Consider the following 14,390-nt stretch of genomic DNA (forward strand, 5'->3'; position numbering starts at 1 on the left):
CATATGTGGTCGTAAACCGCTGTACGGGCACACGGCAGGGCACAGAAGGAAAGGAATGCCATATGGTTTTTAGAAGGCAAATTTTGCTGGACTGGTTTTTTGACACCATGTCCCATTTGAAGCCCCCCTGATGCACCGCTAGAGTAGAAATTCCATAAAAGTGACCCCATTTTAGAAACTACGCGATAGGGTGGCAGTTTTGTTGGTACTATTTTAGGGTACATATGATTTTTGGTTGCTCTATATTACACTTTTGGTGAGGCAAGGTAACAAGAAATAGCTGTTTTGGCATCGTTTTTATTTTTTATTTACAACATTCATCTGACAGGTTAGACCATGTGGCATTTTTATAGACGAGGTTGTCACGGAAGCGGCAATACCTAATATGTATATATTTTTTCATTTATGTTAAGTTTTAAACAATGATTTCATTTTTGTGATATTTTTGTGATATGTTTTAGTGTTTCCATAGTCTGAAAGCTATAGTTTTTTCAGTTTTTCAGTTTTTGGTTGATTATCTTGGGTAGGGTATGATTTTTGCAGGATGAGATGACGGTTTGATTGGCACTATTTTGGGGTGCATATGACTTTTTGATCGCTTGCTATTACACTTTTTGTGTTGTAAGGGGACAAAAAATTGTTTATTTAGCACAGTTTTTAATTTTTTTATGGTGTTCACCTGAGGGGTTAGGTCATGTGATATTTTTATAGAGCCGGGCGATGCGGAAGCGGCGATACCTAATATGTATACTTTTTTTTATTTATGTAAGTTTTGCACAATAATATCATTTTTGAAACAACAAAAAAATCCTGTTTTACTGTCTCCATATTCTGAAAGCCATATTTTTTTTCAGTTTTTGGGCGATTTTCTTAGGTAGGGTCTCATTTGTTGCAGGATGAGATGACGGTTTGATTGGCATTGTTTTGGGCTGCATATGACTTTTTGATCGCTTGCTATTACACTTTTTGTGATGTAAGGTGACAAAAAATGCTTTATTCAGCACAGTTTTTATTTTTTATGGTGTTCATCTGAGGGGTTAGGTCATGTGATATGTTTATAGAGCCGGTCGATACGGACGTGGCGATAGCTAATATGTCAACTTCCCCCACCCCCCTATTTTTTATTTTTTTGGGGGGGAAACTTTATTTTTTCAAGTTTGTTTTCACTTTATTTTTTGTACCACTTTGGGACTTCAACTTTTGCGGGACTAATCCTTTACAATGCATTCCAATACTTCTGTATTGGAATGCATTGGCTGCATGAGTAATACAGTGAGTATTACTCATACAGCTTCCGGCCTGTGAAATCTAGGGGGCTGGATCTCACAGGTTCGCCACAGGAAGGCAGCGCCAATGCCTCAGGAAGGCATCGGGTTCCCCCTACAGGCGCAGGGGGACCCGATGGCACGCACCGTAAAAAGACGCAAACCGCAGGTCTAAATTGATCTGCGGCGATCTCCGACACGGGAGGGTCACAGGATTTCCCCCGGGCATTTAGCAAAGGTGCCTGCTCGATGATTTGAGCAGGCACCGGGTTCCGATCACCGCCCACCGCGCGGCGGTTATCGGAAATACACATGGCGTACAGGTACGCCCTGTGTCCTTAAGTACTGGGAAACCGGTGCATACCTATACGCCCTGTGTCCGGAAGAGGTTAATACTGTGGTTGGGGGGGCGCACTGCGCGACAAATGAGGATAACTCGCCCATTAATTCTAATACAGGAGGCGGATGCTAGCTGCAGAATCATATAGCCGCAACCGACCTCTATCAGCGGTAGCTGCGATCCGCGGCAGTTAAGCCCTCAGGTGCGGCAGGGGTTAACTGCTGCGGATCGCAGCTACTTGTCATAGAGGTTAGGTGCGGCTATATGATTCTGCAGCCAGCTCCCGCCTCCTGTTGAATTTGAATGAATGAGCGAGTTAACATCATTGGTGGCGCAGTGGCCACAGCCCCTCCCCTCCTCTTCTCATTGGTGGCAACAGGAGGGAGGGAGACACTGCTTCATTCTTCCCTGTGCTGCTGAGGGAACATGGATCGCGCAGACAGCAGATAACTTTGAAAATCCTGAATATCGGCCGATAATATCAGTAAAACCGGTCGACACCTAATTTGTATGTTACAATACAGTGTGTCTCCAGAAAGAGTTTTAATGGTGGTCCCTAAGCACATCAGTCGGACATTGATAGTGAATGAATCTAGATAATCAATGAAATAAGAAAAAATTATTTGCTCCAACTGACACAAAGACCTGAGAATCTACCGTAAATATCATCCATGACTAGGAGCTCGTCCAAAGAATCGTTCGGATCAGCTAAATGTATCAGCATATCATCTGCATAAAGGGACTTTTCAAAAATACCTGCTACATCCCATCCCTCTATTTTATGATTATTATTAATATTGAAAAGGTTTCCATAACCAGGGGAAAGAGCAGTGGAGATAATGGACATCCTTGCCTAGTTCCTTGGCATAGGGGGAAAGGAGCTGAGGTGTAAACATTAATTCTAATTCGCAGAATAGGAGACAAATATAATAAGCACAACCAACAAAGATAACCCTACGGAAAGACCTTTCGTCATAAGGTCTCCTACATAACTTCCCATTCAATAGAATCAAAGGCTTTTTTGTTATCCAGGGAAGCTAGCACCCTCAATCCAGAATTATTATGCCGAACCTGCAGATTAGTAAATATTCTCCTAAGATTTATATCTGTAGTCTTCTCTGGCATAAAACCTGACTAGTCAGTTCCTATTACAGAAAGAATCATCTCTCACAACTTCATGCAAGAACCTTCACCAGTATCTTAGCATCCAAATTTATAAGCAAAATAGGCATGTAAAAGCTACATTAGTCAAGAGGCTTACCCGACTTATGTAACACCACAATAGTGGCTTCAGAGAAAGATAGGGTTAAAGACTGATGTTCAAATGTGTACTCAAATACATTGAGCAGCCTAGCTTCATGGGCCTTGGCATTTAATTTACCGTATATCATTCAGCTGGGAAGCCATCTGGACTAGATGTCTTTCCCACAGCCAAAGAAGAAATAGCAGTCTCAATTTTAAAAGCAGTAATCGGAGAAGCCAAGACTTGGCTGTCCTCTGCCAGGGTCGTAACCGCTAGGCCATAAAAAAAAATATACTAGCTCCTCCCTTGTACACAAGACCCTAGAAGCATGCAGCCCGGAATAATAAGGAGAAATATTCACATATTTCCTTGGGCTCTGTGACAATAGTTCTCTGACTTATTAAAATATTCACAACCACAGTTTTATGAGATTCAGATCTGGCTTAATATACTAAAGGTTCTGACATTCTTATCTCCTTCTGAGAAAATGTATTGTTTTTGGGACAACAACTATTTTTGGGCATATTCGAAAAGATCATCCTCTGCGCCTCGAGCCATTCATCTCTAGACCCATCAGTCTGGTAATTCAGAAAACTAGTTTGTTTCTCAAAAACATTCACTTCTATTCTAGTCCTAGTGCTACGTTAGCTATATGAGTTTCTATGGCATGGATGAGTACCTCTTGCATCTCTGCCTCAAGAGAGTTCCATTCTACTAATGGTTCTCATTATCGGCCCAGTAATTAGCCATTTCCTGATGGCACTGGCTTGGAACTGGGAGCACATCTAGCTAAAGTGAGTTCAGATGCCACAATTACTAATAAAATAGCATGATCTGATATCCCTCTAGACAGGTAACCACTAGCTTTGACATATGGTAGAAGATCTTTACTAGAAAAAGAGAAAAAGTTTATTCTTAACAAAGATCTAGCTGAAGCAGAATGGCAGGAGAATTGTATCAATGTGGGATGGCTCCATACTTCCCAAAGACCATATGCCTCAGCCCAGTATTGAAGGGAATGGCTGTGCGATGCTGTTGTTTGCAAGCCATCTCTCAATGGATCCAGGGTAACATTATAGTCAATGTAAATTCCTATCAGTAGGTATTCTTTTTTTCTTTTAAATCTATTTATAGTCTCTTTATTATATATAATACCTGTACATGGTACCATAAACATGGGAATATCGTGCCCATGGAGACATCAGACCTAATTACACAGTGCTAATCACTAACAAATTGCTTTACATAAAATGATACCTCCTTGAACAAAAAAAAGGCGGAGGCCTTCAGGGGACATTAGACAGGAGCAGAGTCCTAGCGAGAGGGCATGGGAAAAGAAAAAAAGAAGAAAAAAGATTATGTAGAGAATCCTTGTACTGTACTTGCCATGGACTCCACTTATGTTGTAACTTTTTTTTTACAAAACATAAATGCTTTTGGTCTAGATATACATCAATCTGGTTAAAGTTATTCACTTTTTCTAAAACTTCTTCTGGTGTGGGGCTATTCTGCCTCTTCCACTTAATCGCTATTAGAGCCCTAGCTGCAATGAGAATCTTCTCTACTATCCACCTATACTTTGGCCTAATACCCTGCAGACCAATATCCAGGAGGGCCAAATACGGCCTTAGGCTACATTCACACGAACGTATGAATGAATCCGCATCCATTCCGCAATTTTGCAGAACGGGTATGGACACATTAATTTAAATGGGCCTGTGCTGTCCGCATCAGTATTTCGGTTCCATGGCCCCACAATTGCGGACAAGAATAGTCACTTTCTATGATAGTGGCGGCATGTGCAGTCCCCTATTGCGGAACACAAACAGTCCGGTATCTATGTTTTGTGGACCCGCAAAACACTACGGTGGTGTGAATGTAGCCTCAGGGAGAAATTGGTTTGGCAGATGTCTAAGATCAATATGGATATATGTTTCCAGTACTATTTTAGTTTCTGGCAAGACTACAAGATATGTATCAAGGAACCTACAGCTCCAGAATTGCGCCAGCACCGATTGCTACAGTTTGAGTTCATTCTGTGAATTTTAGGTGGTGTTATAGTCCATCTTAATTGTAATTTACACAAAAGTTCTGTCGATTTAGTGGTCCAATACAACTCAGAGTCTTATTCCTAGCCCTTAATGAAATCAGTCCCTTATAAATAATAGAAATGCCACCTCCAAGAGAACCATCACTACCTAGCCACTTTTGCTTCTTTGGAAAATTTGTTGAGTGATCAATGATTCTGTTAAATAAATTATGATATATTAATAAAGACTGTATCTGTAAATATTAAAGTCTTAGCTTCTCTTTGAGTACAAGTATCTACCAAAAGTGAGTACACTTCTTACATTTTTGTTAATATTTTATTATACCTTTTCACGGGATAACACTGAAGATATGACACTTTAATACAATGTAAAGTAGTCAGTGTACAGTTTGTATAACAGTAAATTTGGTGTGCCCTTAAAATAATTTAACACAGCCATTGGTGTCTAAACTGCCGGCAACAAAAGTGAGTGCCCAAAGTGTAAATATTTTATATGGCCACCATTATTTTCCAGCACTGCCTTAACTCTCTTGGGCATGGAGATTACTAGAGCTTCACAGGCTGCCATTGGAATCCTCTTCCACTCCTCCATGACAAAATCATAACAGAAGCAGATCTGGTCAAAACAGTTTTTTGGGAGGTTCTGGCTCTATGCTGCCTCTGCTTTTTATTGCTGCTGCCATCACCCTTCTCAGCACCTAATCCACCTCCCAGGTGCTGTCCAACAATCAATGCTATATTCCTTACCCTACACCTCACTTTTATAAGACTGTGATGTGTCATCTTGGGCCCATCCAGATACCCAGCTCAGTATTTGCCACACTGTTAGTGCCACTACTATCAACACCATCACAGCTATTCATGGGATCCCTAGCCTTCCCCTGAACCTACTCCTCACGGCAGTCCAAATACAGTCTTTCCTTACACAAGTCATCAATAGTGAACCTCTCTGGGGTGCTCCAGCAGGACAGGTCCTTAGAGCTTCACATGGGGTTCACAACGCTGGTGCCTGTGCATTGCAGACCGTGTACTGTATGTATATAAGTACAATATCACAGTGGACTTTATATGTGTACATACAGATATTTACAGCCTGTAGATGTATCTGAACTAATGAATCTGAAAAATTCGGCTGTAACAGGAAGCCAGGTTGTTTGCTGAAAGTGGTGGAATTATGAGTATCTAGAGCCAACAGTGAATCATGGTGGATGTTCTTTGCAAGTTTAAGGCTGCTTTCAGCAAGAAAAGTTGGGGATTTGGGCACAATTAACAGTGTACCCAATGTTGAGAAATTCAGGTAGACACTCATCCTTCATGCAATACCATCAGGACTGCCTCCAAATTTATTCTGCAGCAGGACGACCACAAACATTTAGGCCATGACATTGAGAACTATCTTCAGTGTAAAGAAAGATATGGCCTCCCGGGGGGCTTGGCCTGCCATAGCATGGTGTGAGACGCGTCTCTGTGCGCTCCTGCCATTATCCTGCTCCAAACTTCTGCCAGGCACAGTTGGCCAGATGTGGGCGAATTGAAAGAAGTCCGAGGGAGAGAGGCATCCTCTGAAATACCTCCGGAACGTTCAAGATGCCCAAGAAAGTGAAGAGCAGCAGGCGCTCGGACAGAGTGGAGAGCGGTCAAAATAGCGCCGCAGTGGAGGGGGACGAGAAGCAGCTTGAGGGAGTGAGTCGGAGTGCAGTAGGGCACCTTAGTAGATTCTCCAGAGAGTCGGAGAAGGTAAGAGACTGGTCACAAAGCAAAGCAGCTGAGACCGGGTCCTCCTATGAACATAAAGATCGTTCCTCAGATGAGGAGGGAGAAGCTAAAAAGGTACACCAGTTCCCTGCACAAGAGGTGCAGACACAGGGGAAAGCGGACTCTCCTAACCCCAGTGAACAAGAGCCGACTCTTAAAGATATTATGAAGGCAGTAGCTAGCTGCAACACAACTCTTAAAGTCCTTCATTTTCAGGTCGGCAGTCTGAAGACATTCCCTAATAAGGAATGATAGTGTCAGCAATAGAGGATGAAGTGTGGCCTCTCAAAATGGCAGCTAAATCAACTGCGAGAGATATCCCTGACCTATTTGCCAAGGCGGATGATTTAGAAAACAGATCTCACAGCAACAATATAAGAATAGTGGGGGTACCTGAAAAAACAGAGAGGCGAATGCCACAGAATATATAGAAAAGTGGATACATGGAACATTTCAGGACAAAGGACTGTCCCCGTTATATGCTGTGGAAAGAGCCCACCGGGTGCCCACAAGACCTCTACCTCCTGGTAGACTACGAGACCCATCATTGCTAAAATATTGCACTTTAAATATAGAAATAACATAATAAGACATTCTTGGGAGCATGCTGATCTGGCCATAAATGGAGTAAGGCTTTCCATATTTCTAGATTACGCTGCTGAAGTCCAGAAGAGACAGATGAGTTTCCTGGATGTTAAAAGGAGACTTAGAAATTTGCAGGTCCAATACTCTAGGTTGTTTCCGGCCAAGCTGAGAGTGGTGGCCATGGGATTTGCCAGATTCTTTGAGGATCCAGAAGAGGCGGCAAACTGGCAGGATTGTCATGAAAGTCAGCTGAAAGAACAGAACAAGGTCGACTGAGCAGTAGAGATCGGAGAGGAAGCATCTACGTAGTTCGGCAGGAAGCCCTGAAGAGGCCGCAAGTTATTACATTGTTCATTTTTCTGTCAGGAACTTTTCCTTCAGGATTTAAGTAGAGTGGGGATATCTCTGGGGTACGCTGAAATGTATGGGATTTGGGCCTTTATTTATTCAGTGGGTGCAGGTTTTATTCTTCAATCCAAAGGCAAGAATAAACGCTAATGGGGGAGTGTCCAATTACATTCGAATGACTAGAGGAACTAGGCAGGGCTGCCCACTATTGCCGCTGTCATTTGTGATAGCCGTAGAACCGTTTGCAGCAGCGGTGCGTAAATCGCCACATATAAAGGGTTTTCACTATAGTCGGTTACATAATAAAATTGCGCTGTATGCGGATGATACTCATTTGTTCTTGGGGGATATGAGTGCCTCCCTAGCCGCAACAATGTCACTTTTACACAAGTTTAGGGGTCTTATGGGACTTATAAATTGGCAGAAGACGGCATTGATGCCTATTGATGGTCAGGAGGTGTCTGCCATGGTCTGTACTAATAATATTTCACAGGTGGGAAAATATCTAGGAATTCATATTTCGCCAAGGAGTGCAGAATTTGAGGAGCTTAATCTGTCTCCTCTGTTGTCGAGACTCAGATTGAAGGTCAAGGCGTGGTGTAAACTATTTCTTTCTGTAGTGGGCAGAGTAAACCTCATTAAGACGATAATGATGCCGCAGTTGTTGTACATACTTCACAATGCCTCGGTCTGGTTGCCTATGGACAGGTTTCATAAAATAAATGCGATATTTAGAGATTTAATATGGAGAGGAGGTCAACCCAGAATCAAATTGGAGACATTGCAGCTTCCTAAAACAAAGGGGGGTTTGGCGGTACCCAATCCATGGATTTATAATCTTGCAGCACAGTGTCAGCATCTTAAGGGATGGTTGGATTATAGGCTGGCGGATATGTCTAGTCAGATGTTACTGCACCAAATAGGTAAGAGGGACTTAATGTGGTTTTTGGAGGGGGCAGGGTTACAAAACTCGGAGCTTATTTCACCTTTGATATGGCTTATTACCAAAGTATGGAACAAGATTAAAAAGCTGAGGGGAATTGGGGGAGTTAGTGAGGTCTCTCTCATTTGGAATTTGATTTAGATTTCTCTTTTGTCCATTCACTTAGCATTTTATAAATTGATAAACATATTAATACTAACAGTTATTTTTAAAGCATTCTTAATTTACAGCAATGCCTAAAATTATAGCTCTAAATTTACCTTATTTTTTTCTACCATTTCTTCAATCTGATATATCACTTTTCCAGCGTAGTGCGATATAACAAAGTTGGGCTTTTTACTGAAGGTGTCTCGGCTGAAGCACACATTGTGGGAAAGATTTACTTCAAACCGAGACTGGAGCTGGATGGAATCTGAAGATCTATTTAAACGACATTCCTGTTTAAAAAAAAAAAAAAAAAAAAACATGTCATAGATAGCCAAGATGTAGTCACTGACAAAAACTATGAAGTACAGCTGAGGAGCCAAACAGTGTGTGACTGCATCTGAGAGACATAATTATATCACTAGCTAGTCCAGTTTTTATTGCGCAGGTTTGGGGTTCTGAAGATTTTATTATTTTCCATTATAACATGGTGATAATGGAAAATAATAGCATTCTTTAATACTGAATAAAAAGTCAAATGTGAATTGAGGGTAAAAAAATAAAAATAAAACATTACTTACCTCACCCATTTGATCGCGCAGCCTGGATCCTCTTCTTTGTTCTTCTTGAAGGACCTGCAAAAGGACCTTCGATGACATCATTGCACTCACCATGTGGTGAGCATGGTGACGTCAACACAGGTCCTGCTGAATGAAGATAGAAGGTCCTTTTGCAGGTCATTCAAGAAGAACAAAGAAGAGGATCCCGGCTGTGCGATCAAGTGGATGGGGTGAGAAATGTTTGTATTTTACCCTTAATTGACATTTTACTTTGCATTCTGTATTAACCCCTTCAACCACGGGCCTGTTTTCACCTTCCTGGCCAGGCCATTTTTGCAAATCTGACATGTGTGTCACTTTATGTGGTGATAACTTTAAAACGCTTTTACTTATACAGGCCATTTTGAGATTGTTTTCTCGTCACATATTGTACTTTATGACAGTGGTAAAAATAAGTAAAAAAATTAATTTTGACAAATGTGCAAATTTCTATTTCTCTAACTTTATAATAGATATTAACCTAAAGTGTTGTTAACAAACAACAAATGAATGCCCAATGTATTCAAAAAATATATATACTTTATTTCATTATAATAAACAAATCATGATTATTAAAATATTGGAGATAACAAAGAAGAGTATGAAGAGTCGGCAGAAAAACCAGATGCCGCAATCCACTGACCAGTGTCTCTGCTACCTGCCAATAGATGGAACACATGTCAAGTATGTCAATATTATGCAGTAGGGTGATTCACAGAAAAATAGCACACAATTATGACTGTTCAAATGTTATAACTGTGATCATCACTCTAGTGCATAGCCGCCAGATAAGTCTCAAACACTAGAACCTAGTAATGCAAAAGTAAAAATATATGTGGAGCTCTCACATAAGTGAGACCACGTGCACCAAACCTTATTGTAAAGGCTATGAAGGAGCTCATCTGTGGGCACCCGATAGAAAATTTAAGGCATACCATAGGACATGATGGAGGGTAAAGGCAGCAGGCACGGGACAGGCTGGAAACCTTGACGCGGGTTTCGCCTCAGCTTCGTCAGGAGGTGAATGAAAGTGTCACCATAGCCCAGCCCCCTATTTGTATCCCCCATGTAGCTCCAGGGCATGTTATCCTGATAGATAATTGCAGCAGCTGATACTTACTATCGAGCGCTCCGTGCCTGATGATGCACGCCGAGTACATCATTGCGACGCCGCATTCATCAGGAGGAGGAGTGGAACGCAAGCTATGCTTTCCAGTCCGCCTCACAAGCAAACGTAGCAGCGCCACCACGTGACCCGGCGCACAGCGCATCACGGCACAGCGCTGTATCAGCCTATTCGATCATAGAGGTGTCCGAACTGTATCTAGCATTTTGGCCACAGTCCTTCACACTGAGGAGCCCTATATGCGGAATCTACATAGGGGATATCAATTGTATAGGGCGTAAATGAAGAGCTGAATACATATGAATACATCTGAATGCATCTGAACATAAATACTGTTCAAATAAAGTAAGTACATAGTATCATCATTATCTTATCGTGTCATACGGTACTATACATAGTTTAGCCAAAAGACATAATATCATGTTAATATAGTCATGATGCATGTTATGAATATATACCATACATGATCATAGGAGCACCAGTGACAGACAATACATAATATACATTATATAATCAAGCATATCATGATGGTATACTACTGTCCTCAAGCCGGAATATAAAAAAAAGAGTACGTGATATTTTCCCATAACAAACAAAAAGTGATTACTTGCCTAATACACGAATATCTAGTATAGGCAAGCTTTTTAATAATATCATGGTGAGACTGTCATAATTCATAATTAATAGCGAAGAGCATACCCGAGTTGGCAAGAACAATATAGTCTTGTTGTCAACCCGCCTAAATCCACAGTGTATATCCTCCCATATAAAGTGCTACGTGCATGAAAAGTGATTAACAGCAAAAGTACAGAAATAATTCTCCTTAATCATTTCGGTGAAGGGGATTATTGTCCAACCAGTGTGACTGGGGCAACAAAGTCATAATTGTGTGCTATTTTTCTGTGAATCACCCTACTGCATAATATTGACATACTTGACATGTGTTCCATCTATTGGCGGGTAGCAGAGACACTGGCCAGTGGATTGTGGCATCCGGTGTTCTGCTGACTCTTCATACTCTTCTTTGTTATCTCCAATATTTAAATAATCATGATTTGTTTATTATAATGAAATAAAGTACATATATTTTTTAAATACATTAGGCATTAATTTGTTGTTTGTTAACAACACTTTAGGTTTATATGGTCGTCTTTCCCCTGCCCTAAACTACGGCTTTATAGTGAAGCTTTTCTTTGTTTGGTTCCATGTTAATATATTGTCTATTTTGCAGATAGTGCCTCTAAATATATGGATATCAGAAAATGAGATAAGACCTGGGCGACACAAGTTGGGTCAATCTTTGGAGAGTCAGCGGCAGCTGGGGCCGAGTCCAGTAATATAAAGGATTTGAAACTCAAGATAAAAGACCTCTTAAAAAAACGCATTATGGTTTGGTGGAACAAGGCCTCACTTGAGCAGTACCTCCAGAAATAAATTATGCCACGTGGCCTAAGATTGCAGTTATTCCCTGCATTTGAGGTGGATGATCCATCATTTGTAGGAAAGTGGGAGGATACCCTAACCCGATGCTCTTGTACTTTGAGCACCTGATTGGGGCAGATCGAAAGTCATTTGAAGCAGTGGAGAAGGAAATCGATAACATACCGGAACAGATCCAGCGGGCGGTACCAGCTGAGGCCTGTGAGTCATTTGATAGCGAGTTGGAGGAGGACCTTTTGAGATGGGAGAAAGAGATCCAAGGTCTTAAGGTAAAAAAATTCCAGAGAGACGTGGTAGACTTTCAAAATAATAAGGTCTATCGCTGGCATATGACAAGAAGCCGTACACGCAATACATCTCTCTCCCTGACTACATCTACTACTAACAGCCAAGGATGTGGAGAGCATTTTTTAGACAAGCGCAGGGGATCCGGCGAGGGAGGCGGCGAGGAGAATTGGACCTCCCGCCTAAGAACACCATCCACAAAGCGAAAAACAAGGCAGAACCACTCTCTGGGGAAACGAGCAAAGAAGTACTAAAGGTAATAAACCTTTCAAACATTACTCTTACACAACCTCAATTATCTGTCCTGCGGAGGGGTCTGACTTTTTTCACCGATAGGAAAATTTTATTTTTTCCTGTCGGTGAAGGACTTGGAACTCTTTGCAAGAAAGTTGTGCTTTAAGTCACTCTGACTTCTCCCGCTTAGAGGTACAAACCCTGAATGATCTCCAATCACTATTAGACAAACAAAAATCGGATACGCCCAGAATCCCCATACATTTGCACCGACAGTCCCAACATTGGCCCCCCACGACATCTTGTCCAGCAGTTGACATATTTGTTAAATTAGTCAAACAAGATCTAGAAAAATTATGTGATATTAGAGCTCATGATAATCTAAGTAAAGAGCTACGGCTTGCATTGAAAGAACTTAAGAACATGAAAAATGTAATTATTAAACCTGCAGATAAACCTGGAGAGGGGTTATAGTAAGAAAGTGATCAGGAAAGGATATATTAGGGCGAAGAACTCTTCCAGAGATAACCTGTTAAATCACTCTCCCCGTAAGAAAGAAAGAGATCATGGTTTCCCCAGATCCATTACTAACTTCAATGCTCAATGGAGACAACTGCAGGATATTCTCCAAAGACATTGGCAAGTCCTTCGAACTGACAGGGACCTAAAGAAAGTTATCTCTGAGAGACCACAATAAACGTTGTCTCCTCCAAAAGGAAACAAAGTGGATGGTTTTGCTCAACACTGTGACTCCTCACGGATTGAATGAGGCATTGAATTTTAAATCCTTTATTTAGTTAAGTCTATATACTGAATCTTTTTCAGTGATTTTAACTGTTTTTCTACTTATATAGTTTTCTGTGTGGCCATATAAAGGGATGATTGGAGAGTTGCGAGGAGAGAGATGATCCATATACACTGTGAACATGGAGATGGAAATTGTATACACTGTGAATAAGGACTACTATGCAAATATCAGGACAGACCTCTATATTTAAGATTTGTATTTGATACATTTTATGACACCTATGTACTTGTGGCCTACTGTCACGGCTAAGCACTTGGTATCTTAAGGACACTATAGTTATTGTACAGCCAATGCAAATTATGATGTTAGGGCTTTGTTGCCCCACTCACACTGGTTAGACAATAATCCCTTCACCTAAATGATTAGGGAGAATTATTTCTGTAAGTCACTGGTGCTCCTATGATCACGTATGGTATCTATTCATAACATGCATCATGACTATATTAACATGATATTATGTCTTTTGGCTAAACTATGTATAGTACCGTATGACATGATAAGATAATGATGATACTATGTACTTACTTTCTTTGAACAGTATGTTCAGATGCGTTCAGATGTATTCAGCTCCGCAATAACTGTGATGTTGTATATCTACTCTCTCTCAACAATACTTATGCCTAAATGTATTCAGATGTATTCAGCTCTCCATTTACGCCCTGTACAATTGATATCCCCTATGTAGATTTTGCATATAGGGCTCCCCAGTGTGAAGGACTGTGGCCAAAATGCTAGATACAGTTCGGACACCTATATGATCGGATAGGCTGATACAGCGCTGTGCGCCGTGTCACGTGGTGGCGCCGCTACGTTTCCTTGGGAGGCCGGCTGGAACACATAGTTTGCGTTCCACCCCTCCTCCTGATGAATGCAGGTGTCGACATGATGTACTCGGCGTGCATCATCAGGCATGGAGCGCTCAATAGTAAGCATCAGCTGCTGCAATTATCTATCAGGATAACATGTCCTGGAGCTACATGGGGGATACAAATAGGGGGCTATGGTCACACTTTCATTCACCTCCTGACGAAGCTGAGGCGAAACCCGCGTCAAGGTTTCCAGCCTGTCCCGTGCCTGCTGCCTTTACCCTCCATCATGTCCTATGGTATGCCTTAAATTTTCTATCGGGTGCCCACAGATGAGCTCCTTCATAGCCTTTACAATAAGGTTTGGTGCGATTGGTCTAATTTATGTGAGAGCTCCACATATATTTTTTCATCTTTTT

At 41.4% G+C, this 14,390-nt stretch overlaps 1 protein-coding gene across 1 annotated transcript in view; it reads right to left on the reverse strand.

The window, feature by feature from the left end:
- The window catches only part of MYO19 (myosin XIX), an 833,713-nt gene that overhangs the window by 299,971 nt on the left and 519,352 nt on the right, over positions 1-14,390 (reverse strand). Inside the window, exon 15 of the mRNA XM_044285692.1 lies at positions 8,790-8,966. Coding sequence (XP_044141627.1) covers positions 8,790-8,966 — 177 coding nt within the window. The remainder of the gene's footprint in view (positions 1-8,789; positions 8,967-14,390) is intronic.

This window comes from Bufo gargarizans, chromosome 3 (genome assembly GCF_014858855.1).
Source record: "Bufo gargarizans isolate SCDJY-AF-19 chromosome 3, ASM1485885v1, whole genome shotgun sequence".
In the NCBI taxonomy this organism is placed as follows: Eukaryota; Metazoa; Chordata; class Amphibia; order Anura; family Bufonidae; genus Bufo; species Bufo gargarizans.